A 27,806-nucleotide genomic window follows, 5' to 3' on the forward strand; every position below is an offset into this window, starting at 1 on the left:
TTCAGGCAATTCTCCTGCCTCAGCCTCTGGAGTAGCTGGGATTACAGACACGCACCACCATGCCCAGCTGATTTTTGTATTTTTAGTAGAGACGGGGTTTCACCATGTTGACCAGGATGGTCTCGATTTCTTGACTTCGTGATCCATCCGCCTCGGCCTCCCAAAGTGCTGGGAATACAGGCTTGATCCACCGCACCTGGCCGCTCCCCACGTGTAATTTAGAATCCATTAGCCAACCGCTTTTCATTCCCCTCCTCCAATTATACTATTTGTTTAGACCATGAAATAAATGTATATAGAGAGAATGTATTTCTATATCAATAAAAATTGATTTTGACTGTTACAGGTTAAATTGTGCCTCAACCCTAAAAAAAAAAAAAATGGTGAAGTCCTAACCCCTTTATAGGGTAACAAAATAAGGTTGTTGCAGATGTAATTAGTTGAGGTCATACTGGAGTGGGTGGGCCCCTACCTTAGTGTCCTTATATGAAAAAGGCCACCTGTGGCTGGGTGTGGTGGCTCATGCCTGTAACCCCAGCACTTCAGGATGCCAAGGTGGGTGGATCACCTGAGGTTAGAGTTTGAGACCAGCCTGGCCAGCATGGGTGAAACCCGGTCTCTGCTAAAAATACAAAAAATTTGCTGGGTGTGGTGGCAGGTGCGTGTAATCCCAGCTACTGGGGAGGCTGAGGCAGGAGAATCATTTGAACCTGGGTGGCAGTGAGCTGAGATCAAGTCACTGCACTCCAGCCTGAGTGACAGAGCAAGACTCCATAACAAACAAGAACAAATGGCCACATGAAGACAGAGACAAACAGAATGCAATGTGACAATAAAGTCAGAAAATGGAATTACATGGCTGCAGACCAAAGAATGACAGATTGCCAGCAAACCACAGAAGCCAGAAAGAAGCAAGGAAGGGTGCCCCTGGGTTTCAGAGAGCACCAACCACCCTGCCAACACTGATTTTGGACATCTAGGCTCCAGAACCACGAGACAGTAGGTTTCTGTTGTTTTAAGGTACCTAGTTTGTGGTATGTTGTCATGCCAGCCCAAGGAAACTAGTAAACTATTTAAAAAAATCGACGTGATTTTGCACTTGGAGTACAGGTGCGGGAATATATCCTTGGGATCAGCAGATGTTAAAAGATGACCTTATTTGCTGTCTCTGCACTTAGGTCCTGATCTGTTCAAGATTTGTACGCATTATACAAATTTATACCTCATACTTTACCCTAAATACTTTAGGGTTAATGTTCTAAAAATAAGAAAAAGCTCTTTTGATAACAACACTGTAAAAAAAGACAAATTAATAGAATATGATTTAATGTACAGACCTTACACTTACGGATTTTAAAAAGTTTTCGCATTTGTTTTCACAAGTGGACTGAACATGCAAATTCTTACACTAAACTTTCAAAACAATTTTACTTTATGGTCTGTGTTACATTTGCTGAATATGCAGGCTTGTTACGTAGGTACACATGTGCCATGGTGGTTTGCTGCACACATCAACCCACCATCTAGGTTTTAAGCCCTGTATGCCTTAGGTATTTGTCCTAATGCTCTGCCTCCCCTTTCCCCCCACACCCCCCACAGGCCCCAGTGTGTGATATTCCTCTCCCTGTGTCCATGCGTCCTCGTTGTTCGACTCCCGCTTATAAGTGAGAACATGCAGTGTTTGGTTTTCTGTTCCTGCTGAGGAGGGTGTAAACCTGTTTTCATTATCCAGCCTATGCCTCAGTTTGAGAATGTGTGTGCGCGCTCTCTCACTTTCACACACACACACACACATGCTAACACTTGTACATCCACACACATCTTCTTCCTCTCCTAGTTTTATTTAAATTTTGACATAATTTGCTGATGAAGATGTTTGAGCCTGAAGTCTTCTCTGGGGGAAGAGTTTCACCAGTTTAAAAAAAAAAAAAAGCTTTCAGAACTTCACACACACAAAATAGATGGAAGTTGTCATTTTCTAAGAATTTATACATTTGAACAAAATTATCAGCTTTATTGGCATAAAAATGTGAATAGTCTCTATTTTTGATATCTGTAGGGTATGTAGTGATGCCTCCTGTTCCTGGTATTTGTTGCTCATGTCTCATTCATCAGACTTGTTTGGGGTTATCGAGTTTGTATTTTCAAAGAATCTACTTTTTACTGAGTCTTGTAATTTTTATTTCATTGATTGTTTTTTCTACTTTTGGTGTGTTTTGCTTTTTAACTAAATGTGTAGTTAGCTTATGAATTTTTGACCTTCCTTTTTTATACCTTTGAAGTAGCACATTTTTCTAGGTCCTGATTTAGCTGCATTTCACTCACTTTAAATGTAGCATTAAATGTTCAGTTCAAAATCTTATATCCAATATTTTCTTTTTGTTTATCGGTTTCTTACAATTATGTTTCTTAATTCTGAAAAGTCCTTCATTTCATTGTCAATTTCGGACATAAACTATGATCAGAATATTCTGTATAATTTATATTATTTGAAATATATTGAAACTTGCCTTGAGGATCAGTTTATGGCCGACACTTGTAGATGATTCCTCTGTCTTAATGTGTTTTTTCCAGTTGCTGGATGAAAAGGTCTGTGTCCACAAGGGAAAATTTATCCATTGTCTTTAAACCCTTTATTTTCTTTCTAACTTGTTTATTTAACTATTGGAACAAATTGATAATGTATTCTGCTATGATTATGTACTTACCTCATTCTCCTTATGATGCTGACCCTTGGTGTGTGTGTGTGTGTGTGTGTGTGTGTGTGTGTATTTTTGAGACAGAGTCTTGCTCTGTCACCCAGGCTAGAGTGCAGTGGCAGCTCTCAGCCCACTGCAGCCTCCATCTTCCGGGTTCAAGTGATTCTCCTGCCTCAGCCTCCCGAGTAGCTGAGACTACAGGTGCACACCACCATGTCTGGCTAATTTTTTGTATTTTTAGTAGAAACAGGGTTTCACCGTGTTAGCCAGGATGGTCTTGAACTCCTGACCTCGTGATCTGCCCACCTCGGCCTCCCAAAGTGCTGGGATTACAGGCGTGAGTCACCGCATCCCAGCCCCCAGTTTCCTTATGTGCCCAGACCTCATCTAGGATCCCCCATTATGTTTCGTTGCTGTGTCTCCATTGGCTTCTCTACACTAGGACTGCTCTCAGAATTTCCTTGTTTTCAGTGGTCTTGAAAGTTTTGAGAAGCACTAGTCAGGTATTTGTGGGCCACCCTTCATGTTGGGTTTATGTGATGTTTATGTCATGGTGAGACTGGGGCTTTGGGGAGGAAGACCATGGAGGAAAGATACCCTTCTCATATCATAGGCTGTCAGCATCCCTTCCCACCCACATTCACCTTGATCTCCTGACTTAGGTGTCTGACTGGCTTCTCCACCCTGAAGTTACTCCCTATCCCGTTTTTCATACTGTATTCTTTAAAAAGAAGTCCCTGTCTACAACCCACATGGTATGGTTTGGCTGTGTCCCCACCCAAATCTCATCTTAAACTGTAATTCCCACATGTTGTGGGAGGGACCTGGTGGGAGGCCACTGAGTCACGGGGTGGTTTCCTCCCTACTGTTCTCCTGGTAGTAAAGAAGTCTCATGAGACCTGATGGTTTTATAAGGGGAAACCCCTTCCCTTCCGTCCTCTTTATCTTGTCCGCGCCGTGTAAGATGGGCTTTTTGCCTTCTGCCATGATTGTGAGGCCTCCCCAGCCGCATGGAGCTGTGGGTCAAATCACTTTTTATAAGAATCCATCCATATAAACTACTTGGAATTCTTCTGTTTCTTGCTCAAGTTGTTACAGTTTTAGCTACTGGGGGCTCTTTCAGTCTGCCCTGGGTTTCTTTTGTCAGGAGGTGGTCTTAGAAACCAAGATCTGATGTGGACACTGGGTGTCCCGGTTGCCACTAGGGTATCTGTATGCTTCCAGCCCCTTGCTGGAGTGTGACCATAACTAAGACTCTGTGTCCAGGGATCATTATATCTCATCACAAAGTAGTTCACACTGCATGGCTCATCAACAGAATTTTTTTTTTTTTTTTTGAGACGGAGTTTCACTCTTGTTTCCCAGGCTGGAGTGCAATGGTGCGATCTCGGCTCACCGCAACCTCCACCTCCTGGGTTCAGGCAATTCTCCTGCCTCAGCCTCCCGAGTAGCTGGGATTACAGGCACGCGCCACCGTGCCCAGCTAATTTTTTGTATTTTTAGTAGAGACGGGGTTTCACCATGTTGACCAGGATGGTCTCGATCTCTCGACCTCGTGATCCACCCGCCTCGGCCTCCCAAAGTGCTGGGATTACAGGCGTGAGCCACCAAGCCCGGCTAATTTTTTGTATTTTTAGTAGAGACGGGGTTTCACCATGTTGACCAGGATGGTCTCGATCTCTCGACCTCGTGATCCACCCGCCTCGGCCTCCCAAAGTGCAGAAATTTATTTCCTCTTAGTTGTGGAGGCTGGAAGTTCAAGTCACAGTCCAGCAGGGTCCACTCCTGGTGCAGACTCTTTCTGGATTGTACACGGCTGCCTTCTCTCTGTGTCCCCACGTAATAGAGGAAGAGGAAGAGATGAGGAGAGTGAGAGCCAGGGAGGGACTTCCAGCTGTCCCAGGACCACTCATCGAAGAGACGATCCTCCTTCATTGTACCTTTGCCAAAATCAATTCTTTACATTTGTGGGGCATGCCTTCTCTCTGGTTTACTGAGAAACATGTAATTTCTATATTTATGTGTGAAAATGCAATTTCTGTATTTGCACTTTAATTTCCATTTGTAAATGTAATTTCCATATTTACAGTAATTTTCTATATTTAAATGTAAAAATGTTATTTCTGTATCGGCAGCGTAATTTCTGTATTTACAATGTCATTTCTATATTTAAATATAAAAATGTAATTTCCGTATTTACAGTGCAATTCCCGTATTTAAATGTAAAAATGTAATTTCTAGATTTTCCATGTCATTTCTACATTTAAATGTAATTTCTAAAAAATGTAAAGCCTATATTTGCTTGCATTTTGAAGATAGGTCAGGGCACTATCTTCACTATCTGCGATTCTCCCATCTATTAGTGAGACTTTCCATGACCCTTTCAACGAGAAGGTGAGATGAACCTGACTTTCAGCCCTCATTCCCATCCCCCCAAAACTAGCGAGATACTGTACAGGAAACCGGTAACCTTGAGCCGTGGGTCTGTAATAACTCGGCACTTGCCTGGATTTCCTACAGGTTTTCTTTATTTATTGCTCCTGGTCACTGTCTCTTGGAGGACCGGCCTCTCTGCTGCGGACAAGATGGCAGCCTCCTTCTTCTCCGATTTCGGCCTTATGTGGTACCTGGAGGAGCTCAAGAAGGAGGAGTTCAGAAGATTTAAGGAATATCTCAAGCAACTGACTTCGCATCTTGAACTCAAGCCGATTCCCTGGGCTGAAGTGAAGAAGGCTTCCCGGGAAGAACTCGCAAACCTCTTGCTCAAGCACTACGAGGAACAGCAAGCTTGGAACGTGACCTTAAGAATCTTTCAGAAGATGGACAGAAAGGATCTCTGTGTGAAGGTCACGAGAGAGAGGACAGGTGAGTCAGGCTGGGAAGCGGGAGGAGGCGAGGCTGCTTACAATCAACACTGTGTCCTAATTTTGGCAAATGATCTCTGCCTCTGTACAACAGGACCAGAATGCCAGAATGTGCCATGGGAAAATATTATCTTTTTTTTTTTTTTTTTTGAGATGGAGTCTCACTTTGTTGCCCAGGCTGGAGTTGCACTACAGCCATTACCTCCCAGGTTCACTACAGCCTCCACCTCCCAGGTTCACTCCAGCCATTATCTCCCAGGTTCACTGCAGCCTCCACCTCCCAGGTTCACTCCAGCCTCCACCTCCCAGGTCCACTCCAGCCTCCACCTCCCAGGTTCACTCCAGCCTCCACCTCCCAGGTCCACTCCAGCCTCCACCTCCCAGGTCCACTCCAGCCTCCACCTCCCAGGTTCACTCCAGCCTCCACCTCCCAGGTCCACTGCAGCCTCCACCTCCCAGGTCCACTCCAGCCTCCACCTCCCAGGTTCACTCCAGCCTCCACCTCCCAGGTCCACTCCAGCCTCCACCTCCCAGGTTCACTCCAGCCTCCACCTCCCAGGTTCACTCCAGCCTCCACCTCCCAGGTCCACTCCAGCCTCCACCTCCCAGGTTCAAGGGATTCTCCTGCCTCAGCCTCCCGCCACTTCACCCAGCTAATTTTTCATATTTTTGGTAGAGACGGGGTTTCACCATGTTAGCCAGGCTGATGTTGAAGCCTTGACCTCAGGTGATCCACCCCCTTGGCCTCCCAAAGTGCTGGGATTACAGGCATGATTCACCACGCCTGACCTGAAAATACTAACCTTTTATGCAGGAAACGTTCTTAGGCCTGGTGGTTATATGTGCATAAAATGTCAGTGGCTGTCGTGTCGTAACCCGTATTGTACCTTTATCTGGGTCACCGGTGATTTTTAACCCTAAGCTGAGAACTTGTAGCCGAGCCAGAAACTCTGTGAGGTGAAGCTGTGGCGTAGGAAACATGCCCTTCACTTACTTGCAAAAGCAGTTAACACCTGCCGTAGAGGAGATCGGCCGGTGTGATCGTGTGTTTAGCAAGCGGAGGTTCCTGTCGGAGGAGCCATAGTCTGTAAGCAATGTGGGTTTTAGGGTGACGTCCGTATCCCGTCAGGAGGGTCGTTAGCTGTCACTGTGCACATTTTCCACATCAGCGGCAGGACAGCGCTTACGACTTACTGTTTAACTGTTTTCCTTTGTCTTTGTGCAGCTGTCCCTACTTCAGTCTGCCTGGTTGTGGGTTTGTTTTCATCCTGATTGGGACCCTTCGATATTCTTGCGTCTGTTTGTTTGTTTGAGACGGAGTTTCGCTCTCGTTACCCAGGCTGGAGTGCAATGGCGCAGTCTTGGCTCACTGCAGCCTATGTCCCTTGGGTTCAAGCAGTTCTCCTCCCTCAGCCTCCCAAGTAGCTGGGATTATAGGCGCCTGCCACCAAGCCCAGCTAGTTTTTGTATTTTTAGTAGAGACGGGGTTTCGCCATGTTGGGCAGGCTGGTCTCAAACTGCTGACCTCAGATGATCCACCTGCCTCAGCTCCCAAAGTCTTAGGATTACAGGCATGAGCCACCGCACCTGGCCCCTAGTCAAAATTTTTAAAATTCCTCCGTGTTTCCTGGAGTGTTTTGGTGTCATACGCCTGCAGTCTCGGCTACACCAGAAGCCGAGGGAGGAGGATCACTTGAGCCCGGGTGGATGAGCCTGCAGTGAGCCGTGTTTGCACCGTTGGACTCCAGCCGGGGTAGCAGAGTGACACCCTGTCTCGAAAAAGCAATTTATATAAAGAAGAACATTCTTGGCACATAGAAATATTTTAGAATATTGCTAAACTAAAACATAAGCAGGTCTAAAGACAGATCTCTTGGTAGGTACGTAAACCTTTTGTCCCTTTTCACAGTTGGGTGGAGGTTGTACCCCCTTAATTCCCCTTAATGAGTCACCAGACTTGCCACAGAAATCTCCAGAACAGCAAAGAAGGAAGCCTCGGGGGAATGGGCACTAACGGGATTGTCACCAATGTCAGGTGGGAGTTTCACCAATTAGGGACTTCAGGGGACCAAAAGATTGGGGGGATCCCTTGTTCCCCCGATAAGTTAAGGTAGCATTACCCACCATCACACCCAGCAGTCTGTGGGCAGACTTTCACCTCCCTCCAGTTAAATCCAGTAACGATGATGCAGGGGCATAGGGAAAACTTCCCGCCTGCAACAGCCCCTCACATCGCTCGTCCATCAGCTTGCAGAATGTCACCATCACACAAGTTATTCGAGGAACAGATAACTGTTTTGTGTTGCCGAAACTTTGGGCCTGGCCTGAAGGATCAAGCTCTAGGCTGGTGCTGCAGAGATGACTCATAAGAACTGAGGCACCGGCCGGGCGCGGCGGCTCACGCCTGTAATCCCAGCACTTTGGGAGGCCGAGGCGGGTGGATCACGAGGTCAAGAGATCGAGACCATCCCGGTCAACATGGTGAAACCCCGTCTCTACTAAAAATACAAAAAATTAGCTGGGCATGGTGGCGCGTGCCTGTAATCCCAGCTACTCGGGAGGCTGAGGCAGGAGAATTGCCTGATCCCAGGAGGCGGAGGTTGCGGTGAGCCGAGGTCGCGCCATTGCACTCCAGCCTGGGTAACAACAGTGTAACTCCGTCTCAAAAAAAAAAAAAAAGAACTGAGGCACCAGGGAGTGTCTGCCTCTCCTGCAGTGAGGAAAGCGGGAGCTGGGAAGCCAGTGTTACCACGTGGCTTTAGAAAGACACCACGACAGCTATGATTCAGGAATCGGGAAGCTCCCAGGGCTGCAGCTGCTTCAAATCAGTGACTACAGCAATTGGTTTTGTTTTTGTTTTTTGAGACAGTCTTCTTCTGTCGCCCTGGCTGGAGTACAGTGGTGCGATCTCGGGCCACGGCGACCTCCACCTCCCGGGTTTAAGCAATTCTTCTGTCCTGGCCTCCTGAGTAGCTGGGATTATAGGCCTGTACCACCATGCCCAGCTGAGTTTTATATTTTTAGTAGAGGTGGGATTTCACTATGTTGGCCAGGCTGGTCTCGATCTCCTAGCCTCAGGTGATCCGCCTGCCTCAGCCCCACAAAGTGCTGGGATTGCAGGCATGAGCCACTGTGCCTGGCCAACTATAGCTACTGGTGACGAGGCTTCTGTTACAGAAAAGCCCAGCATGTCTGCGTTCACGGAAGCGATAGACTCCGCTCCCCTTCTCCACAGGAGGAAGACAGACTCCGCTCCCCTTTCCCTCCGGTGTCACGAGAGCGGGTGCAAGTCGCAGAGCTGAATCTGTGCCTTGATCGTAGCCGTGAAGGACTGTGGGATGCGTAGGGCTTGGCCATTGTGTTTGCTGGGTTTTTCGATCGGGTTTTCTTCCGAGCATTCTGCCATTGAAAGCAAGCTCACTGGCATAAAGTCAGAATGAATGCCAGGTGCCATTCTATCCTGACCACGCCTTGTCTCCCTTCTGGAGGCGACTGCCTAGGTCCGGTCCTTCTTAGGCAGACTTGACCTAGTCCCTGCACGTGAAGCCTGTACCGGTTTGTAAATACCTCGCTTACACGAATGAGCACGCGCTGTAGATGCTGTCCTGCTCTTTATCCACGTCAAGAGATTACTCCATACTCTCAATATCTGTATAATCGTGGATTCATCAATTATTTAGCCAGTCTTGATGGTCACACAGTTATATTCCGGTTATTTTGGTATTATAGTAGCAATGAATCCGTGTGTGTGTATCTGTTGGAAGCAGAAACGATTGGCACACTTTTTGTGTAGATGACCATACGGTTTCTGTTTGAGGTTTTGTGGGTCGTACCGTGTCCCACGGCTACTCAGCTCGGCTATTGAATCAGGAAGGCACCTGTTCCCCACACACCAATGAACCACGTAGTGAGCTCTAACGGACTGTATTTTTATTTATTTATTTTTAAATTTATTTTTTGAGATGGAGTTTCAGTCTTGTTACCCAGGCTGGAGTGCAATGGCGCGATCTTGGCTCACCGCAACCTCCGCCTCCTGGGTTCAGGCAATTCTCCTGCCTCAGCCTCCCGAGTAGCTGGGACTACAGGCACATGCCACCATGCCCAGCTAATTTTTGTATTTTTAGTAGAGACGGGGTTTCACCTTGTTGACCAGGATGGACTCGATCTCTTGACCTCGTGATCCACCCGCCTCGGCCTCCCAAAGTGCTGGGATTACAGGCTTGAGCCACCGCGCCCGGCCCATGAACTTTATTTACAAGAGCAGACTGACGGGGTTTGGCCTGGGGGCCACAGCGGGTAGACCCCTGGAAAGATAGTTCTGAGAAGAACAGACGGCAGGGACAAAGCATGCTCACTGACTCAGGATACACAAAGAGGGAATGTTTAACCCCGTGTGTGTTTTTTCCTCCTCTTGCCCTCGCTGACTCAGGATACACAAAGACCTATCAAGATCACGCCAAGAAGAAGTTCAGCCGCTTATGGTCCAGCAACTCTGTCACTGAGATTCACCAGTACTTTCATCAGGAAGTCAAACAGGAGGAATGTGACCATTTGGACCGCCTTTTTGCTTCCAAGGAGCCCGGGAAACACCCACGTACAGTGGTCATTCAGGGAGCGCAAGGAATCGGGAAGACGACGCTCCTCATGAAGCTGATGTGGGCCTGGTCGGACAGCAGGGTCTACCAGGACAGGTTCCTGTACGCCTTCTACTTCTGCTGCCGGGAACTGAGGGAGCTGCCGGCGGTGAGCTTGGCTGACTTGATCTGCAGAGAGTGGCCCGACCCCGCCGCTCCCGTGACAGAGATCGTGTCCCAGCCGGAGCGACTCCTGTTCGTCATCGACAGCTTCGAACAGCTGGAGGCCGACGTGAACCAGCCCGACTCGGATCTGTGCGGCGACTGGAAGGAAAAGCGGCCGGTGCAGGTGGTCCTGAGCAGTTTGCTGAGGAGGAAGATGCTCCCGGAGGCCTCCCTGCTGGTCGCCGTCAAACCCACGTGCCCGAAGGAGCTCCGGGAGCGGGTGGCGATCTCAGAAATATATGAGCCCCGGGGATTCGACGAGAGCGACAGGTTGGTGTACTTCTGCTGTTTCTTTCAAGACCCGAAGAGAGCCATGGAGGCCTTCACTCTCGTGAGAGAAAGTCAGCAGCTGTTTGCCACGTGCCAAGTCCCGCTGCTCTGCTGGCTCCTGTGTACCGCTCTGAAGCAAGAGATGCAGAAAGGGAAAGACCTGGCCCTGACCTGCCAGAACACCACCTCCGTGTACGCCTCTTTCATCTTCAACCTGTTCACCCCCGACGGTGCCGCGGGGCCGACCGAGGACAGCCGGCGCCAGCTGAAGGGCCTGTGCGCCCTGGCTGCGGAGGGCATGTGGACCGACACGTTCGAGTTTGGAGACGAAGCCCTCAGGAGACACGGCATCGCGGATGCCGACATCCCCGCGCTGCTGGGCACCAAGGTTCTTCTGAAGTTCGGGGAGCGCGTGAGCTCCTACGCGTTCATCCACGTGTGTATCCAGGAGTTCTGTGCCGCCATGTTCTACCTCCTCAAGAGCCACCTCGACCATCCTCACCCAGCTGTCAGAAGTGTCCAGGAATTGCTAGTCAACAACTTTCAAAAAGCGAGGAGACCACACTGGATTTTCTTGGGGTGTTTTCTAACTGGTCTTTTAAATAAAAAGGAACAGGAAAAACTGAATGCGTTTTTTGGCTTCCAACTGTCCCAAGAGATAAAGCAGCAATTTGAGCAGTGCCTGAAGAGCCTAGGGGAGCACGAGGATCTGCAGGAGCAGGTGGATGCCTTGGCGATATTTTACTGTCTCTTCGAGATGCAGGAGCCGGCGTTTGTGAGGCAGGCCGTGAACCTCCTCCAAGAAGGCAGCTTCCGTATTGTCGACAGCTCAGACCTGGTGGTTTCTGCCTACTGCTTAAAGTACTGCTCCAGCTTGAAGAAACTTTCTTTTTCCATCCAGAACGTCTTTAAGAAAGAGGATACGCACAGCCCTGTGTGAGTACATCTAATGGCATTTTATCTCCTTCCAGAATCTGTGCTCCCAAGTGGGTTTTGCCGACAGAGTGCTGGGCATAGGATCACGGTTAGAAACTCGCTCTTTCAGGAAAACCTCAGCTCACATCCTGGCCCAACCCTTTGGGAGCTCTGTGACCTTGTCTGTGAGCCTTGCCCTTTCGTGGCCGCAGTTGCCCCATGACAGAAGTGGGAAAATTAGTAGCAGTCGCGTTGTGAGTAGTGACTATGAGGACCGGTGTGAAGTGTTTCCTACTTTCTCAATATTAGCTGTTGAGTGCTGATAACAGGTGTCATTCTCACAGCACCACGCTCACGGCATCTTGGCCTCAGCTGCAAATCACCTTTGAAAACTGACTCTAAAAAAAAAATCATACAGCCCAGGTGCGGTGGCTCACGCCTGGAACCCAGCACTTTGGGAGGCCAAGGCGGGTGGATCACCTTAGGTCAGGAGTTCGAGACCAGCCTGGCCAACATGGAGAAACCCTGCCTCTACTAACAATATAAAAATTAGCCTGGCGTGGTAGCACACACCTGTGATCCCAGCTACTTGGGAGGCTGAGGCAGGAGAAACACTTGAACCCTGGAGGCGGAGGTTGCAGTGAGCTGAGATGGTACCATTGCACTCCAGCCTGGGTAATAAAAGCAAGACTCTGTCTAAAAAAAAAAAAAGGAAAACTGGGTGTCAGTCAGGGTTTCTCAGCCTTGGCACTGGTGATGTTTTGGGCCTGCTCTCCTGTGCATTGTAGTGGGTTGACAAGCATCCGTGGCCTCTACTCACTAGATAGCAGAAGCACCTCTCCCACAAGCTATAACATCCAAAAAGACCTCTAGACATCCCCAAATGTCCCCTGGGGGGAAACTCACTGCAGGTTGAGAACTACCAACATGGGGTGAGCTTACCTGAAGGATCCCGTTCTTTCTGACTAAAGGGGGTCCTGCCTCAGACGTCTTCTGTTGGAGAAGATGAGGTGTTACGTGTACGTGTCACAAACGGCTTGTGTTGGCGGCGTGCCCGTGGAGAGCTCGTCCTTTCTTCTTGCCCACAGGTCGGATTACAGCCTCACCTGCTGGCATCACATCTGCTCTGTGTTCACTACCAGTGGGTGCCTCAGAGAGGTCCAGGTGCAGGACAGCACCCTCAGCGAGTCTGCCTTCGCGACCTGGTGTAACCAGCTGAGGCACCCCAGCTGTCGCCTTCAGAAGCTCGGGTGAGTCGAGGATCGGCCTTGACTCCAGCGTGTCACGGGGATAACACGTTCATCTCACCTCTAGCTTGCGGTCAAGGGGAACTGCACAAGCAGGGAATGAACACCCAGAGCGGTGCCTCAGCCTCAGCACACGGTTCTTCATCACAGGGGCTGTGCGTGCATTGTAGGATGTTAAGATGCGTCCCTGGCCTCCACCCTCTAGAGGCTGGTAGCTTCCCCTTGTCCACATACCCAAAACCGTGTGCAGACACTGCCCGCGGTCCCTCGTAGGGGCCGAATCATGCAAGTTGAGAACCAGTGAGCCATGTCATTGGGCTCAGTGAAATCAGTGAATGAGTTCTTTATGGGGTAAGAGACAAACACATTGAGGCCTTGCTCTCCTTAGAGGAAACTCACCCCAACTTTTGTTTTTGCAGGATAAATAATGTTTCCTTTTCTGGTCAGAGCAGTCAGCTCTTTGAAGTGCTCTTTCATCAGCCGGATTTGAAATACCTGAGCCTCACCCTCACGAAACTCTCTCGTGATGACGTGAAGTCCCTCTGTGATGCATTGAACGCCCCGGCGGGCAGCGTAGAAGAGCTATCGTAAGTCTCCATGTGTACTGAGACCACTGACTGGGTTTCGGAGAAGACTCTGTATTTCTTTTGCAGGGGGTGGGGGGGGGCCTGCATTTTTTTTTTTAATTGCATTTTAGGTTTTGGGGTACATGTGCAGAACATGCAAGATAGTTGCGTAGGTACACACGTGGCAGTGTGATTTGCTGCCTTCCTCCCCTCCACCTATATCTGGCATTTCTCCGCATGCTGTCCTTCCCCAGCTTCCCCCTGCCACTGTCCCTCCCCTACTCCCCCAATAGACCCCAGTGTGTGGTGCTCCCCTCCCTGTGTCCATGTGTTCTCATTGTTCATCACCCGCCTATGAGTGAGAACATGCGGTGTTTCATTTTCTGTTCTTGTGTCAGTTTGCTGAGAATGATGTTCTCCAGGTTCATCCATGTCCCTACAAAGGACACGAGCTCATCCTTTTTGATGGCTGCATAATATTCCATGGTGTATATGTGCCACATTTTCCCAGTCCAGTCTATCATCGATGGGCGTTTGGGTTGATTCCAGGTCTTTGCTATTGTAAACAGTGCTGCAATGAACATTCGTGTGCATGTGTCCTCATAGTAGAACGATTTATAGTCCTTTGGATATATACCCATTACAGTTTACCCATCTGACAAAGGGCTGATATCCAGAATTTACAAAGAACTCAAACGGATTTACAGGAAAAAAACAAGCCCATTCAAAAATGGGCATATATTTAACGTGTACGCTTTTTCCTTCTGTGATTTATACACAAACTGAGTCTCCTGAGAACTTGGATAGGGAGTTAAGGTTTGTCAGCTGTTGCAGCCATTTTGGAAAACTGTGTGTGTGTGTGTGTGTGTGTGTGCAGCTTTTATGGATTCTAGCAGACTGTGTGTGTGTGTGTGTGTGTGTGTGTGCGCAGCTTTTATGGATTCTAGCAGACTGTGTGTGTGTGTGTGTGTGCAGCTTTTATGGATTCTAGCAGACTGTGTGTGTGTGTGTGTGTGTGCAGCTTTTATGGATTCTAGCAGACTGTGTGTGTGTGTGTGTGTGTGTGCAGCTTTCCTGGATTCTAGCAGACTGTGTGTGTGTGTGTGCAGCTTTCCTGGATTCTAGCAGACTGTGTGTGTGTGTGTGTGTGTGTGCAGCTTTCCTGGATTCTAGCAGACTGTGTGTGTGTGTGTGTGTGCAGCTTTCCTGGATTCTAGCAGACTGTGTGTGTGTGTGTGTGTGTGTGTGCGCGCAGCTTTCCTGGATTCTAGCAGACTGTGTGTGTGTGTGTGTGTGTGCAGCTTTTATGGATTCTAGCAGACTGTGTGTGTGTGTGTGTGTGTGTGTGCGCGCGCAGCTTTCCTGGATTCTAGCAGAGTGTGTGTGTGTGTGTGTGTGTGTGCAGCTTTCCTGGATTCTAGCAGACTGTGTGTGTGTGTGTGTGTGTGCGCGCAGCTTTCCTGGATTCTAGCAGACTGTGTGTGTGTGTGTGTGTGTGCGCGCAGCTTTTATGGATTCTAGCAGACTGTGTGTGTGTGTGTGTGTGTGTGTGCAGCTTTCCTGGATTCTAGCAGACTGTGTGTATGTGTGTGTGTGCAGCTTTCCTGGATTCTAGCAGACTGTGTGTGTGTGTGTGTGCAGCTTTCCTGGATTCTAGCAGACTGTGTGTGTGTGTGTGTGCGCGCATGTGTGTGTGTGTGCGTGTGTGTGTGCAGCTTTCCTGGATTCTAGCAGACTGTGTGTGTGTGTGTGTGTGTGTGTGTGTGCAGCTTTTATGGATTCTAGCAGACTGTGTGTGTGTGTGTGTGCAGCTTTTATGGATTCTAGCAGACTGTGTTTGTGTGTGCGCAGCTTTTATGGATTCTAGCAGACTGTGTGTGTGTGCAGCTTTCCTGGATTCTAGCAGACTGTGTGTGTGTGTGTGTGCAGCTTTCCTGGATTCTAGCAGACTGTGTGTGTGTGTGTGTGTGTGCAGCTTTTATGGATTCTAGCAGACTGTGTGTGTGTGTGTGTGTGTGTGCAGCTTTTATGGATTCTAGCAGACTGTGTGTGTGTGTGTGTGTGCGCGCAGCTTTTATGGATTCTAGCAGACTGTGTGTGTGTGTGTGTGCAGCTTTCATGGATTCTAGCAGACTGTGTGTGTGTGTGCAGCTTTTATGGATTCTAGCAGACTGTGTGTGTGTGTGTGTGAGCAGCTTTTATGGATTCTAGCAGACTGTGTGTGTGTGTGTGTGTGTGTGTGCAGCTTTCCTGGATTCTAGCAGACTGTGTGTGTGTGTGCGTGCAGCTTTTATGGATTCTAGCAGACTCTGTGTGTGTGTGTGTGTGTGTGTGTGCAGCTTTCATGGATTCTAGCAGACTGTGTGTGTGTGTGTGCAGCTTTTATGGATTCTAGCAGACTGTGTGTGTGTGTGTGTGTGTGTGTGTGTGCAGCTTTCCTGGATTCTAGCAGACTGTGTGTGTGTGTGTGTGTGCAGCTTTCATGGATTCTAGCAGACTGTGTGTGTGTGTGTGTGTGTGTGTGCGCGCGCGCAGCTTTCCTGGATTCTAGCAGAGTGTGTGTGTGTGTGTGTGTGTGTGCAGCTTTCCTGGATTCTAGCAGACTGTGTGTGTGTGTGTGTGTGTGTGTGTGTGCGCAGCTTTCCTGGATTCTAGCAGACTGTGTGTGTGTGTGTGTGTGCGCGCAGCTTTTATGGATTCTAGCAGACTGTGTGTGTGTGTGTGTGTGTGTGTGCAGCTTTCCTGGATTCTAGCAGACTGTGTGTATGTGTGTGTGTGCAGCTTTCCTGGATTCTAGCAGACTGTGTGTGTGTGTGTGTGCAGCTTTCCTGGATTCTAGCAGACTGTGTGTGTGTGTGTGTGTGCGCATGTGTGTGTGTGTGCGTGTGTGTGTGCAGCTTTCCTGGATTCTAGCAGACTGTTTGTGTGTGTGTGTGTGTGTGTGCAGCTTTCCTGGATTCTAGCAGACTGTGTGTGTGTGTGTGTGTGTGTGTGTGTGTGCAGCTTTTATGGATTCTAGCAGACTGTGTGTGTGTGTGTGTGCAGCTTTTATGGATTCTAGCAGACTGTGTTTGTGTGTGCGCAGCTTTTATGGATTCTAGCAGACTGTGTGTGTGTGCAGCTTTCCTGGATTCTAGCAGACTGTGTGTGTGTGTGTGTGTGTGCAGCTTTCCTGGATTCTAGCAGACTGTGTGTGTGTGTGTGTGCAGCTTTTATGGATTCTAGCAGACTGTGTGTGTGTGTGTGTGTGCAGCTTTTATGGATTCTAGCAGACTGTGTGTGTGTGTGTGTGTGCGCGCAGCTTTTATGGATTCTAGCAGACTGTGTGTGTGTGTGTGTGCAGCTTTCATGGATTCTAGCAGACTGTGTGTGTGTGTGCAGCTTTTATGGATTCTAGCAGACTGTGTGTGTGTGTGTGTGAGCAGCTTTTATGGATTCTAGCAGACTGTGTGTGTGTGTGTGTGTGTGTGTGCAGCTTTCCTGGATTCTAGCAGACTGTGTGTGTGTGTGCGTGCAGCTTTTATGGATTCTAGCAGACTCTGTGTGTGTGTGTGTGTGTGTGTGTGTGTGTGCAGCTTTCATGGATTCTAGCAGACTGTGTGTGTGTGTGTGTGCAGCTTTTATGGATTCTAGCAGACTGTGTGTGTGTGTGTGTGTGTGTGCAGCTTTCCTGGATTCTAGCAGACTGTGTGTGTGTGTGTGTGTGTGTGTGCAGCTTTCATGGATTCTAGCAGACTGTGTGTGTGTGTGTGTGTGTGTGTGTGTGTGCAGCTTTCCTGGATTCTAGCAGACTGTGTGTGTGTGTGTGTGAGCAGCTTTTATGGATTCTAGCAGACTGTGTGTGTGTGTGTGTGTGTGTGCAGCTTTTATGGATTCTAGCAGACTGTGTGTGTGTGTGTGTGTAGCTTTTATGGATTCTAGCAGACAGTGTTTGTGTGTGCGCAGCTTTTATGGATTCTAGCAGACTGTGTGTGTGTGCAGCTTTCCTGGATTCTAGCAGACTGTGTGTGTGTGTGTGTGCAGCTTTCATGGATTCTAGCAGACTGTGTGTGTGTGTGTGCAGCTTTTATGGATTCTAGCAGACTGTGTGTGTGTGTGTGTGTGTGTGTGTGTGTGTGTGCAGCTTTTATGGATTCTAGCAGACTGTGTGTGTGTGTGTGTGTGTGCAGCTTTCCTGGATTCTAGCAGACTGTGTGTGTGTGTGTGTGTGTGTGTGCGCGCGCACGTGCAGCTTTCCTGGATTCTGGCAGACTCTGTAACCCAGAAATTCCACCTGGAGGTGCGTATTTGACAGAGGGACCTGTCCGAGTTTGCTGAGAGACAGGCACTGAAGCACTCACAGCTGGTGGTCCTAACCTCTGAGCGCCGGAAATACGAACAGTAGGTTGGATGAGAAGCCCGTGGTTACATGCTCCGTTCGTGAGAATGAATACTCTCAGCCACATGGAAACACTTGGATGAATCTTAGACGGTGTCCATGACAATGAGCCAGACTCAGGTGCATCCTACGGCTTTATTCACGTACGTTTCAAAGACGGGCAGGCTCCAGCATTGGAGATTCGGGCAGTATGTCGCTCCGTTCTCCCGTATGCTGTTAAAGCTCCCTTCTTCACAGACGACCCAGTCTCAGGTATGTCTCCATAGCATAGTTCTGCAGGACGGACAGACTTCTGCCTGTGGGGAGGCCTCGGGAAACTTAAATTCGTGGCAGAAGGCAAAGGGAAAGCAGACAGGTTACACATGGGGGAGCAGGAAGAAGAGAGAGAAGCGGGAGGTGTTACACACTTCCACACAGCCAGGTCGCGTGAGAACCCTAGAAACCACCGCCACGATTCAGTCACCTCCCTCGGGCCCCTCCCGCAACACCAGGATTGCAGTTCGACGTGAGGGTTGGCTGGGACACGGCCGAACCATGCCAGACGGCGGAAAGGGGGTATAGGAGTGACCTGCTATTTCTTAGCCCAGATGCTGGTAACTCGGGTGCCCTGAATTCATGGCAGTTCGTCGGCGGGCACGTAACCATTGTGTGTAGTTCCAGTATGTATGCTTTCCTTCAGTTTTGTGTGTGTGCAGCTAAATAGGGTTCCTCTAATGCCCTCTATTTGTCGTCTTTGATATCCACACATTCAAATCCTTCTCTCTACTAGTCCGTCGGCCATTTTTCTGACCTCACATCAACCAAACACAAAAAGACCCAAACCCTTTTTTAAAATAACTTTATTGTGATATCTACATACCACAGAACATATACTTTTAAAGTACGTACTTTACATGCTTTAAAGTATACTTTTTTTTTTTTTTGAGGTGGAGTTTCGCTCTTGTTACCCAGGCTGGAGTGCAATGGCGTGATCTCGGCTCACCACAACCTCTGCCTCCTGGGTTCAGGCAATTCTCCTGCCTCAGCCTCCCGAGTAGCTGGGACTACAGGCACGCACCACCATGCCCAGCTAATTTTTGTATTTTTAGTAGAGACGGGGTTTCACCTCATTGACCAGCATGGTCTCAATCTCTTGACCTCGTGATCCACCCTCCTCAGCCTCCCAAAGTGCTGGGATTACAGGCGTGAGCCACCGCGCCCGGCCTAAAATATACATTTAAAGTATAATTGTATACTTGACAATATACAGTTTAGTGATCTTCGTATATATTCTGAGGATATGCAACCATCACGACTCTAGTTTCAGAATGTTTCCATTACCTCAGAAAGAAACCCCATGCCCACTAGTGTTTTTGCTCCCACTGCCTTAGCTCTCGGGTCCCTGGGAATTAGTAATATATCTTCAGTCATACTGGGTTTTCCTATCCTGGGCATCTCATATAAGCTGAATCACATGTGCTCTTTGTGAGTGGCTTACTTTAACTTACCAAAATGTTTTCAAGGTGCGTCCAGATTGTACCGCGTAGCAGTACGTTACTCCTTTTCTCGGGTGAATAATATCCCACTGTATAGAGATTCCTCGTTTTGTTCTAGTCATCTGGATGAGCATTTGTGTTGTTACCACCTGTTAGTTATTCTGCATCGTGCTGTATGAACACTCGTCTTTAAACACCTGCTTTCGGTTCTTTTGGGCTTTTAAGACCAGAAGTAGGGTTGCTGGGTCATGTAGTAATTCCACATTTAACTTTTGGAGAAACCACCACGTTATTTTCCTCTGTGACTGCACGATTCTGTATTCTCACCAGAATGAGAATTTTAGTTTGTATGAGAGTTCCAGTTTCTCCACATCTTCTTTTTTTTAAATTTTTTATTGCATTTTAGGTTTTGGGGTACATGTGCAGAACATGCAAGACAGTTGCGTAGGTACACACATGGCAGTGTGTTCTGCTTCCTTTCTCCCCTTCACCCACATTTGGCATTTCTCCCCAGGCTATCCCTCCCCAGCTCCCCCCTCCGCTGGCCTTCCCCTTTTCCCCCCAACAGACCCCAGTGTTTAGTACTCCCCTCCCTGTGTCCATGTGTTCTCATTTTTCAGCACCCGCCTATGAGTGAGAATATGCGGTGTTTCATTTTCTGTTCTTGTGTCAGTTTGCTGAGAATGATGTTCTCCAGATTCATCCATGTCTCTACAAAGGACACGAACTCATCGTTTTGGATGGCTGCATAGTATTCCATGGTGTCTATGTGCCACATTTTCCCAGTCCAGTCTATCATCGATGGGCATTTGGGTTCCAGGTCTTTGCTACTGTAAACAGTGCTGCAGTGAACACGCGTGTGCTTGTGTACGTCTTTGCCAACATTAACTTTTTAATACTTTTCTTACCACCATCGTAGTGGGTGGGAAGGAGCATCTCACTGTGGTTTTGATTTCCTCGTTCTGAGTGATCGATGCTGGTTGAGCCTCTTTTCCTGTGCCTTTTGATCATTTGTATATCTTCTTTGGAGAAATATATATTCAAATCCTTTGCACATTTTAAGAAGAGTTTTATGTTCAGGGGAACATGTACAAGTTTATTATCTAGGCGAACTGCACATCACGGGGGTTTGGTGTGCACATTATTTCCTCACCCGTTAACAGGCACAGCAGTTTCTCCTTCACCTTCTTCCCACCCTGTGTGGTCAAGTAGGCCCTGGTGTCTGTTGTCTCCTTCTTCATGTCTACAATGTACTCAGCGTTTAGCTCCCACTTAAAGGTGAGAACGTGTGGTATTTGGATTTCTGTTCCTGCATTAATTTGCTAAGGATAGTGGCCCCCAGCTCCATCCATGTTGGTACAAAGGATTTCATGTTATTCTTTTTTATGGCTGCATAGTATTCCACGGTGCATATGTACCACCTGTTCTTTATCCAGTCCACTGTTGATGGGTGTTTGGGTGAATAGTGCTGTGATGAGCATCCACGTGTCTTTCTGGTGGAATGATTTCTATTCCTTTGGGTACATACCCAGTAATGGGATTGCAGGGTTGATGGTAGCTGTGTTTGAAGTTCTTTCAGAAACTGCCAAACTGCTTTTCATAATGGCTGACCTAATTTACATTTCTATAAGAATGTGTAAGTGTACACTTTTCTCTGCAACCTCACCAGCATCTGCTATGTTTTGACTTTTTTATGGCAGCCATTCCGACTTGTGTGAGGTGGTGTCTCATTGAGGTTTGGATTCGCACTTCGCTAATGATTAATGAGCGTTTTTTATACGTGCGTTGGCAGCACCTTTGCACATTTTTAATGGGGTTGTTTGCCTTTTTGTTGAGTTGCAAGAGTTTTCTATTTTCTGATGACAAGTTCTATGTAAGACATACTTTGTGAATATTTTCTGCCATTCTGTGACTTGTCTTTTCACTTTCTTGACGGTGTCCTTTGAAGCACAAAAGTTTTTATCTGACGAGCTGCGCTTCCATCTTTTCCTTTGTGTCCTGCGCCTTTGATGTAATTGCTGTGAGGCCATCGCCAAAATTCACTAAGAGCGACTTCTTTCTGTCTATCTCTCCCCTCTCTCCCCTCTCTCTCCCCTCTTCTCTCCCTCCTCTCTCTCCTCTCTCTCCCCTCTCTCCTCTCCTCTCTCCTCTCCCCTCTCCTCTCCTCTCTCTCCTCTCTCCTCTCCTCTCTCTCTCCTCTCTCCTCTCCTCTCCTCTCTCTCCTCTCTCCTCTCCTCTCCTCTCTCTCTCCTCTCTCCTCTCCTCTCCCCTCTCCTCTCTCCCCTCTCCTCTCTCCCCTCTCCCCTCTCCTCTCTCCCCTCTCCCTCTCCTCTCTCCCCTCTCCTCTCTCCCCTCTCCCCTCTCCTCTCTCCCCTCTCCTCTCTCCTCTCCTCTCCTCTCCTCTCCCCTCTCCTCTCCTCTCTCCTCTCTCTCCTCTCTCTCCCTCTCCTCTCTCTCCTCTCTCCTCTCCTCTCCTCTCTCTCTCCTCTCTCCTCTCCTCTCCTCTCCTCTCCTCTCCTCTCTCCTCTCTCCTCTCTCTCCTCTCTCCTCTCTCCTCTCTCCTCTCTCTCTCCTCTCCCCTCTCCCCTCTCCCCTCTCCTCTCTCCTCTCCTCTCTCCTCTCCTTTCTCCTCTCCTCTCCTCTCCTCTCCCCTCTCTCCTCTCTCCCCTCTCCCCTCTCCTCTCTCCCCTCTCCTCTCTCCTCTCCTCTCCTCTCCCCTCTCCTCTCCTCTCTCCTCTCTCCTCTCTCTCCCCCTCCTCTCTCTCCTCTCCCCTCTCCTCTCCTCTCTCCTCTCTCCTCTCTCTCCCCCTCCTCTCTCTCCTCTCTCCTCTCCTCTCCTCTCCTCTCCTCTCCTCTCCTCTCCTCTCCTCTCCCTCCCCCTCCTCTCCTCTCTCTCTCCTCTCTCTCTCCTCTTTTCTCTGTCCTCTCTCTCTCTTCTCTTCATTCTGTCTCCTCTCTCTCTCCTCTTTCTCTCTTCTCTCTCCTCTCTCTTTCTTTTTTCTCTCTTTCTCTCTCCTAGCTTTATCTCGCTCTCCTCTCTCACTCTCCTCTCTTTCCCTATTTATTTATGTATTGAGGTGGAATTGTACTCTGTTGCCCAGGCTGGACTGCAGTGGCATGATCTTCACTAAGTACAACCTCCGCCTCCTGGGTTCAAGTGATTCTCCTCCCTCAGCCTCCTGAGTAGCTGGGATTACAGGCACGTGCCACCACACCAGGCTAATTTTTGTCTTTTTAGTAGAGATGGGGTTTCATCATGTTGGCCAGGATGGTCTTGAACTCCTCACCTTGTGATCCACCCACCTCTGCCTCCCAAAGTGCTGGGATTACAGGCGTGAGCCACCACACCCGGCCTACATTTTGTTTTTCTTTCGTGGCAGCCGGAGAGTAAGTAAGGAGAGTGGCTAACACAAAACCACAACTACTGGCCACACAGTCACCTCCAGCCACCAAAAAAGGAGCCCTGTTGGACTCGGGTTCAAGGCTTCTTCCGTGCTCCTTGAGGAGATAGTACTCGAGCGAAGACCCAAATGATAAGGGTGTGTCTGACCACAGGCCGGAAGAAGAGCATTCTGCTTGGGGTGCACACATGCAGAATACCCCAAGTTCGGTCAAGAGCTGGGGGCGATGAGCTGGGGAGGGTCGAACATGACTGATACCTTATGAGTGAAACCTGGTGTCATGAAGGAACTGAGAAGAACCAGGGTGTCTGGGACACAGGGACTGGGAGCAGGTGGGAGCCTTGTGGGTCGGGGTGTGTGTCTTGGGCTTCTCTCTACGTGCAGTGAGGTAAGTTGCGGGGGAGGCTAAGCCGAGCATGGATGTGACACACTGTTAGGAGTCTCAGGTTGGCTGTCACCGTTCCCCGGAGGCGGGGTGGGAAGGGGGTCAGGAACGGAGTTGGGAGGACTGAGTTTCTCAGGGGCGGCAGGCGTGGGCTTCCCGACTCCCCCGGGGGCAGCTATAGAGGAGTGGGTCTGAGAACCAGCAACCGGCAGAACGGGACGTGTTCGCTTCCCACAGGCTGGTCAACTGCGAACTCTCGCCGGGGGATTGTGAAGTCCTCGCCTTCGTCCTGAGCAAGAACAAGAAGCTCAAGTATCTGAATGTCTCCTGCAACCGCATAGACGAGGGCGTGCGCCATCTGTGTGAAGCCCTGAGCCGCCCGGACACGGTCCTCACCTACCTGATGTGAGTGGGTGCTGGGGGGCCATGGCGGGTGCTGGGGGGGCCGTGGCGGGTGCTGGGGCTGTGGCGGGCGTTGGGGGGCTGCGGTGGGTGCTGGGGGCTGTGGTGGGTGTTGGGGGGCCCTGGTGGGTGTTGGGGGGCCGTGGCGGGTGCTGGGGGTGCCACGGCGGGTGCTGGGGGCTGTGGCGGGCGTTGGGGGCCGTGACGGGTGTTGGGGGGGCCCTGGTGGGTGTTGGGGGGCTGTGGCGGGTATTGCAGGGCCGTGAAGGGTGTTGCTGAGCCGTGGAGGGTGTTGGGGGTGCTGCGGCGGGTGCTGGGGGTGCCGCGGCGGGTGTTGGGGGGGCCGTGGCGGGTGTTGGGGGGCCCTGATGGGTGTTGGGGGGCCGTGGCGGGTGTTGCGGGGCCGCGGCGGGTGCTGGGGGGCCCTGGCGGGTGTTGGGGGGGCCATGGTGGCTGTTCAGGCTTTGGCCTGTTGATGACAATCTTCTCGTTGCTGGAGCCCACACAGCAGAGGTTTAAAGCTCACACTTGGCTCAGTGCGGTGGCTCACGCCTGTAATCCCAGCACTTTGGGAGGCAGAGGCGGGCAAACCATGAGGTCAGGAGTTCGAGACCATCCTGGTCAACATGGTGAAACCCCGTCTCTACTAAAGATACAAAAATTAGCTGGGCATGGTGGCGCGCGCCTGTAATCCCCGCTACTCAGGAGGCTGAGGCAGGAGAATTGCTTGAACCCAGGAGGCGGAGGTTGCGGTGAGCAGAGATCGCGCCATTGCACTCCAGCCTGGGTAACAAGAGTGAAACTCAAAAAAAAAAAAAAAAATGCGAGGAGGTGTTTTCAGATAAGCCAGAACTTCATCTCAGCTGGGGAGTTCGTGAGACTGTGGAAATACCACCCTCGGTGTGGGGTGAAGCAGAGTCCCCTGAGATGACGCTTCCCTCTTCCCTCTCCTCCTCTTGTTCTCGGGTTTTGTCCCCGTAGGTTGGCCTACTGTCGGGTTTTGTCCCCGTAGGTTGGCCTACTGTCGGGTTTTGTCCCCGTAGGTTGGCCTACTGTCGGGTTTTGTCCCCGTAGTTTGGCCTACTGTCGGGTTTTGTCCCCGTAGGTTGGCCTACTGTCGGGTTTTGTCCCCGTAGGTTGGCCTACTGTCGGGTTTTGTCCCCGTAGGTTGGCCTACTGTCGGGTTTTGTCCCCGTAGTTTGGCCTACTGTCGGGTTTTGTCCCCGTAGTTTGGCTTACTGTCGGGTTTTGTCCTCATAGGTTGGCTTACTGTCGGGTTTTGTCCCCGTAGGTTGGCTTACTGTCGGGTTTTGTCCCCGTGGGTTGGCTTAGTGTCGGGTTTTGTCCCCGTAGGTTGGCCTACTGTCGGGTTTTGTCCCCGTAGGTTGGCTTACTGTCGGGTTTTGTCCCCGTAGGTTGGCTTACTGTCAGCTCAGTGAGCGGTGCTGGGAAGACTTCTCGGAAATGCTTCTGCGTAACAGCAGCCTGCGCCACGTGGACCTCGGCGCCAACGTCCTGAAGGACGAAGGTCTGAGAACCCTCTGCAAGGCCCTGAAACACCCAGACTGCCGCCTCGATTCGCTGTGGTAGGCCGTTTGCCATTTCTTTGAAGACCAAGCCATGTTCTCAAGGGTTTGCATTGCCTTTTTTTTTTTTTTTTTGAGACGGAGTTTCGCTCTTGTTACCCAGGCTGGAGTGCAATGGTGCGATCTCGGCTCACCACAACCTCCGCCTCCTGGGTTCAGGCAATTCTCCTGCCTCAGCCTCCTGAGTAGCTGGGACTACAGGCACCACCACCGTGTCCAGCTAATTTTTTGTATTTTTAGTAGAGACGAGGTTTCACCATGTTGACCGGGATGGTCTCGATCTCTCGACCTCGTGATCCACCCGCCTCAGCCTCCCAAAGTGCTGGGATGAGCCACCGCACCCAGCCATTGCTGAGAAGGGGCACCTGGAACGGAGGAGGGCCGTCGTGTCTGTGCCCGGATACGTGAAGGTTAAACAGTACTCGCCCCGGTTTCTTGTAGAGATGTTCATGTAGACAGATCTTCACCCTTAATACGTTGCAGATGGTTCTCCACTGGGATACAGGTAGAGCAGTAAGGCAGCCAGAATTGTGTCTGGGACCCGAGGGGCGGTTTTATGGCTGAGATGACGTTTGGTATGTATTCTGCAACATTTCCTTTGCGCCGGATGAATACATTTCATCAGGTGCAAAAATAAAGCCAGAATTCCAGATAGAAGGGTGGAACGTGAAGGTGGGAGATCCGGAAGTGACACGTGAGAATTAACGTGCAAGTACTGAAATTCTTAAAAATACTGTATTTTTTGCACCTGATGAATACATTTGAATACACCTGGAATTCTAGTACCTTCAGTTCATGCAATGCTTATAAAAAGTGGGGGGACAGGAGAATATATATGCATTTGTGTCTATTTTTAATCACAAATGTCACTGGAAGAAGCAGAATTACAGGTTGCCTGTGAGAACTAGAAGTGGGAAGCTGGGAGACACAGGGTAGGAGGGAGATTTATGAATACATTTCATCAGGTGCGAAAATAGAGCCAGAGTTCCAGGTAGAAGGGTGAAACATGAAGGTGGGAGATCGACCTGTGAGAATTGACGCGGATAACCTAGAGAATGCTGAAGAAGGGAGTCAAGGGTCGCATGAGCTAAGCAGGAAAGGGGACAGGGACAAGACGTAATGTCATGTCATTAAACAGAGACATATTTGGGTAAACCCTGTAGCGGTGGTGACAGTGTTTTGGAGTGACAGGTTAGGTTAACATTTCATTATGCACTTTCCCCGAAAAATCCAGAAGCTTGTGAAATTTGGCAGTGTGATTTTACCTAATCCATGAGGAAATCAGAGCTGAGAATTTTGTACTCCTCACTTGAAGAGTATGTTAAATAATGTAACAGAAACACCAGATGCATTCTTTCTCTAACCGTGGTGGGTTAGGCTATCTGGGCCAGTATTTGAAACTGAAAGATACCAAAAATGTCAGATACGGTATTTTTAAAACATTTAAAGCATCCAGAAGCTAAACAGAAATATTCTTAAGTAGGGCCGGGCGCGGTGTCTCACGCCTGTAATCCCAGCACTTTGGGAGGCCGAGGCGGGTGGATCACGAGGTCAAGAGATCGAGACCATCCTGGTCAACATGGTGAAACCCCGTCTCTACTAAAAATACAAAAAATTAGCTGGGCATGGTGGCGCGTGCCTGTAATCCCAGCTACTCAGGAGGCTGAGGCGGGAGAATTGCCTGAACCCAGGAGGCGGAGGTTGCGGTGAGCCGAGATCGCGCCATTGCACTCCAGCCTGGGTAACAAGAGCGAAACTCCGTCTCAAAAAACAAAAAAAGCATGAGGATAAAAACACATTTGCAAATAAATGAAAACAAAGTTTCTTACCACCAGATCGTTCCTAAAAGTCATCCTAAAGACTGTTCCCTTAGACAGAATGAGTTATTCCAGATGGAAGACAAGCAGGGCAACGGACATAGTGAATCTCCAGCTAAATCTAAACAAAATGTGCATCGTATATAAAACAATACCGTCTCGAAGAATTAATGGAATCATGTACAACAGCCATAGCAAAGCACGAAGGGGCAAATCAGAGTGAATACACAAATAAGTAGGAAAGAGATCTCGGAAACAGACTGATCCCCGTGTGTTCAGAGGTTGTATCATGGAGTAATGTATCACCAGTGCAGAGAGAGGACGGACCCTCAGTGAACGATGCTGAGGCCATTCCAGTCGCCCCTCCATATCTGTCGAAGTTGGCTACCGAATCCCCCTGAGGATTCCGAAATCTGCAGACGCTCAAGTTCCTTATGTAAAATGGCAGAGTGTTTTTGTTGTGTTGTTTTTTGAGACAGAGTCTCACCTTGTCGTCCGGGCTGGAGTGCAGTGGCACGATCTTGGCTCATTGCAACCTCCGCCTCCTGAGTTCAAGTGAATCTCGTGCCTCAGCCTCCCGAGTAGCTGGGACTACAGGTGCGCACCGCCATGCCTGGCTGAGTTTTTAGTAGAGATGGGGTTTCACCATGTTGGCCAGGCTGGTCTCAAACTCCTGACCTTAGGTGATCTGGCCGCCTCAGCCTCCCAAAGTGCCGCGATTACAGGTGTGAGCCACCACGCCTGGCCCATAGTGTGTGCATACAACCTACGTGCATCCTCCCATGATACTCTTAAGTCATGTCTGCGTTACTGTGATACAATCTAAATGTCGTGTGAAAAGCTATTATACTCTATTGGTTTTTTTGTTGCATTTTAGGTTTTGGGGTACATGTGCAGAACATGCAAGACAGTTGCGTAGGTACACACGTGGCAGTGTGTTTTGCTTCCTTTCTCCCCTTCACCCACATTTGGCATTTCTCCCCAGGCTATCCCTCCCCAGCT

General features: G+C 49.5%; 1 protein-coding gene across 2 annotated transcripts in view; it reads left to right on the forward strand.

The window, feature by feature from the left end:
• Nucleotides 1-5,207: 5,207 nt before the first annotated feature.
• The window catches only part of NLRP4 (NLR family pyrin domain containing 4), a 28,929-nt gene continuing 6,330 nt past the window's right edge, over nucleotides 5,208-27,806 (forward strand). The window contains exons 1-6 of one of the 2 annotated variants that reach the window (XM_054249489.2): nucleotides 5,208-5,564; nucleotides 9,993-11,568; nucleotides 12,636-12,797; nucleotides 13,214-13,381; nucleotides 23,237-23,404; nucleotides 24,817-24,987. In XM_054249489.2, the coding sequence (XP_054105464.1) occupies nucleotides 5,285-5,564; nucleotides 9,993-11,568; nucleotides 12,636-12,797; nucleotides 13,214-13,381; nucleotides 23,237-23,404; nucleotides 24,817-24,987 (2,525 nt within the window). In that variant the 5' untranslated portion in view covers nucleotides 5,208-5,284. The remainder of the gene's footprint in view (nucleotides 5,565-9,992; nucleotides 11,569-12,635; nucleotides 12,798-13,213; nucleotides 13,382-23,236; nucleotides 23,405-24,816; nucleotides 24,988-27,806) is intronic. The other variant, XM_054249490.2, reaches the window with a different exon arrangement.

This window comes from Callithrix jacchus, chromosome 22 (genome assembly GCF_049354715.1).
Source record: "Callithrix jacchus isolate 240 chromosome 22, calJac240_pri, whole genome shotgun sequence".
Lineage (NCBI taxonomy): Eukaryota > Metazoa > Chordata > Mammalia > Primates > Cebidae > Callithrix > Callithrix jacchus.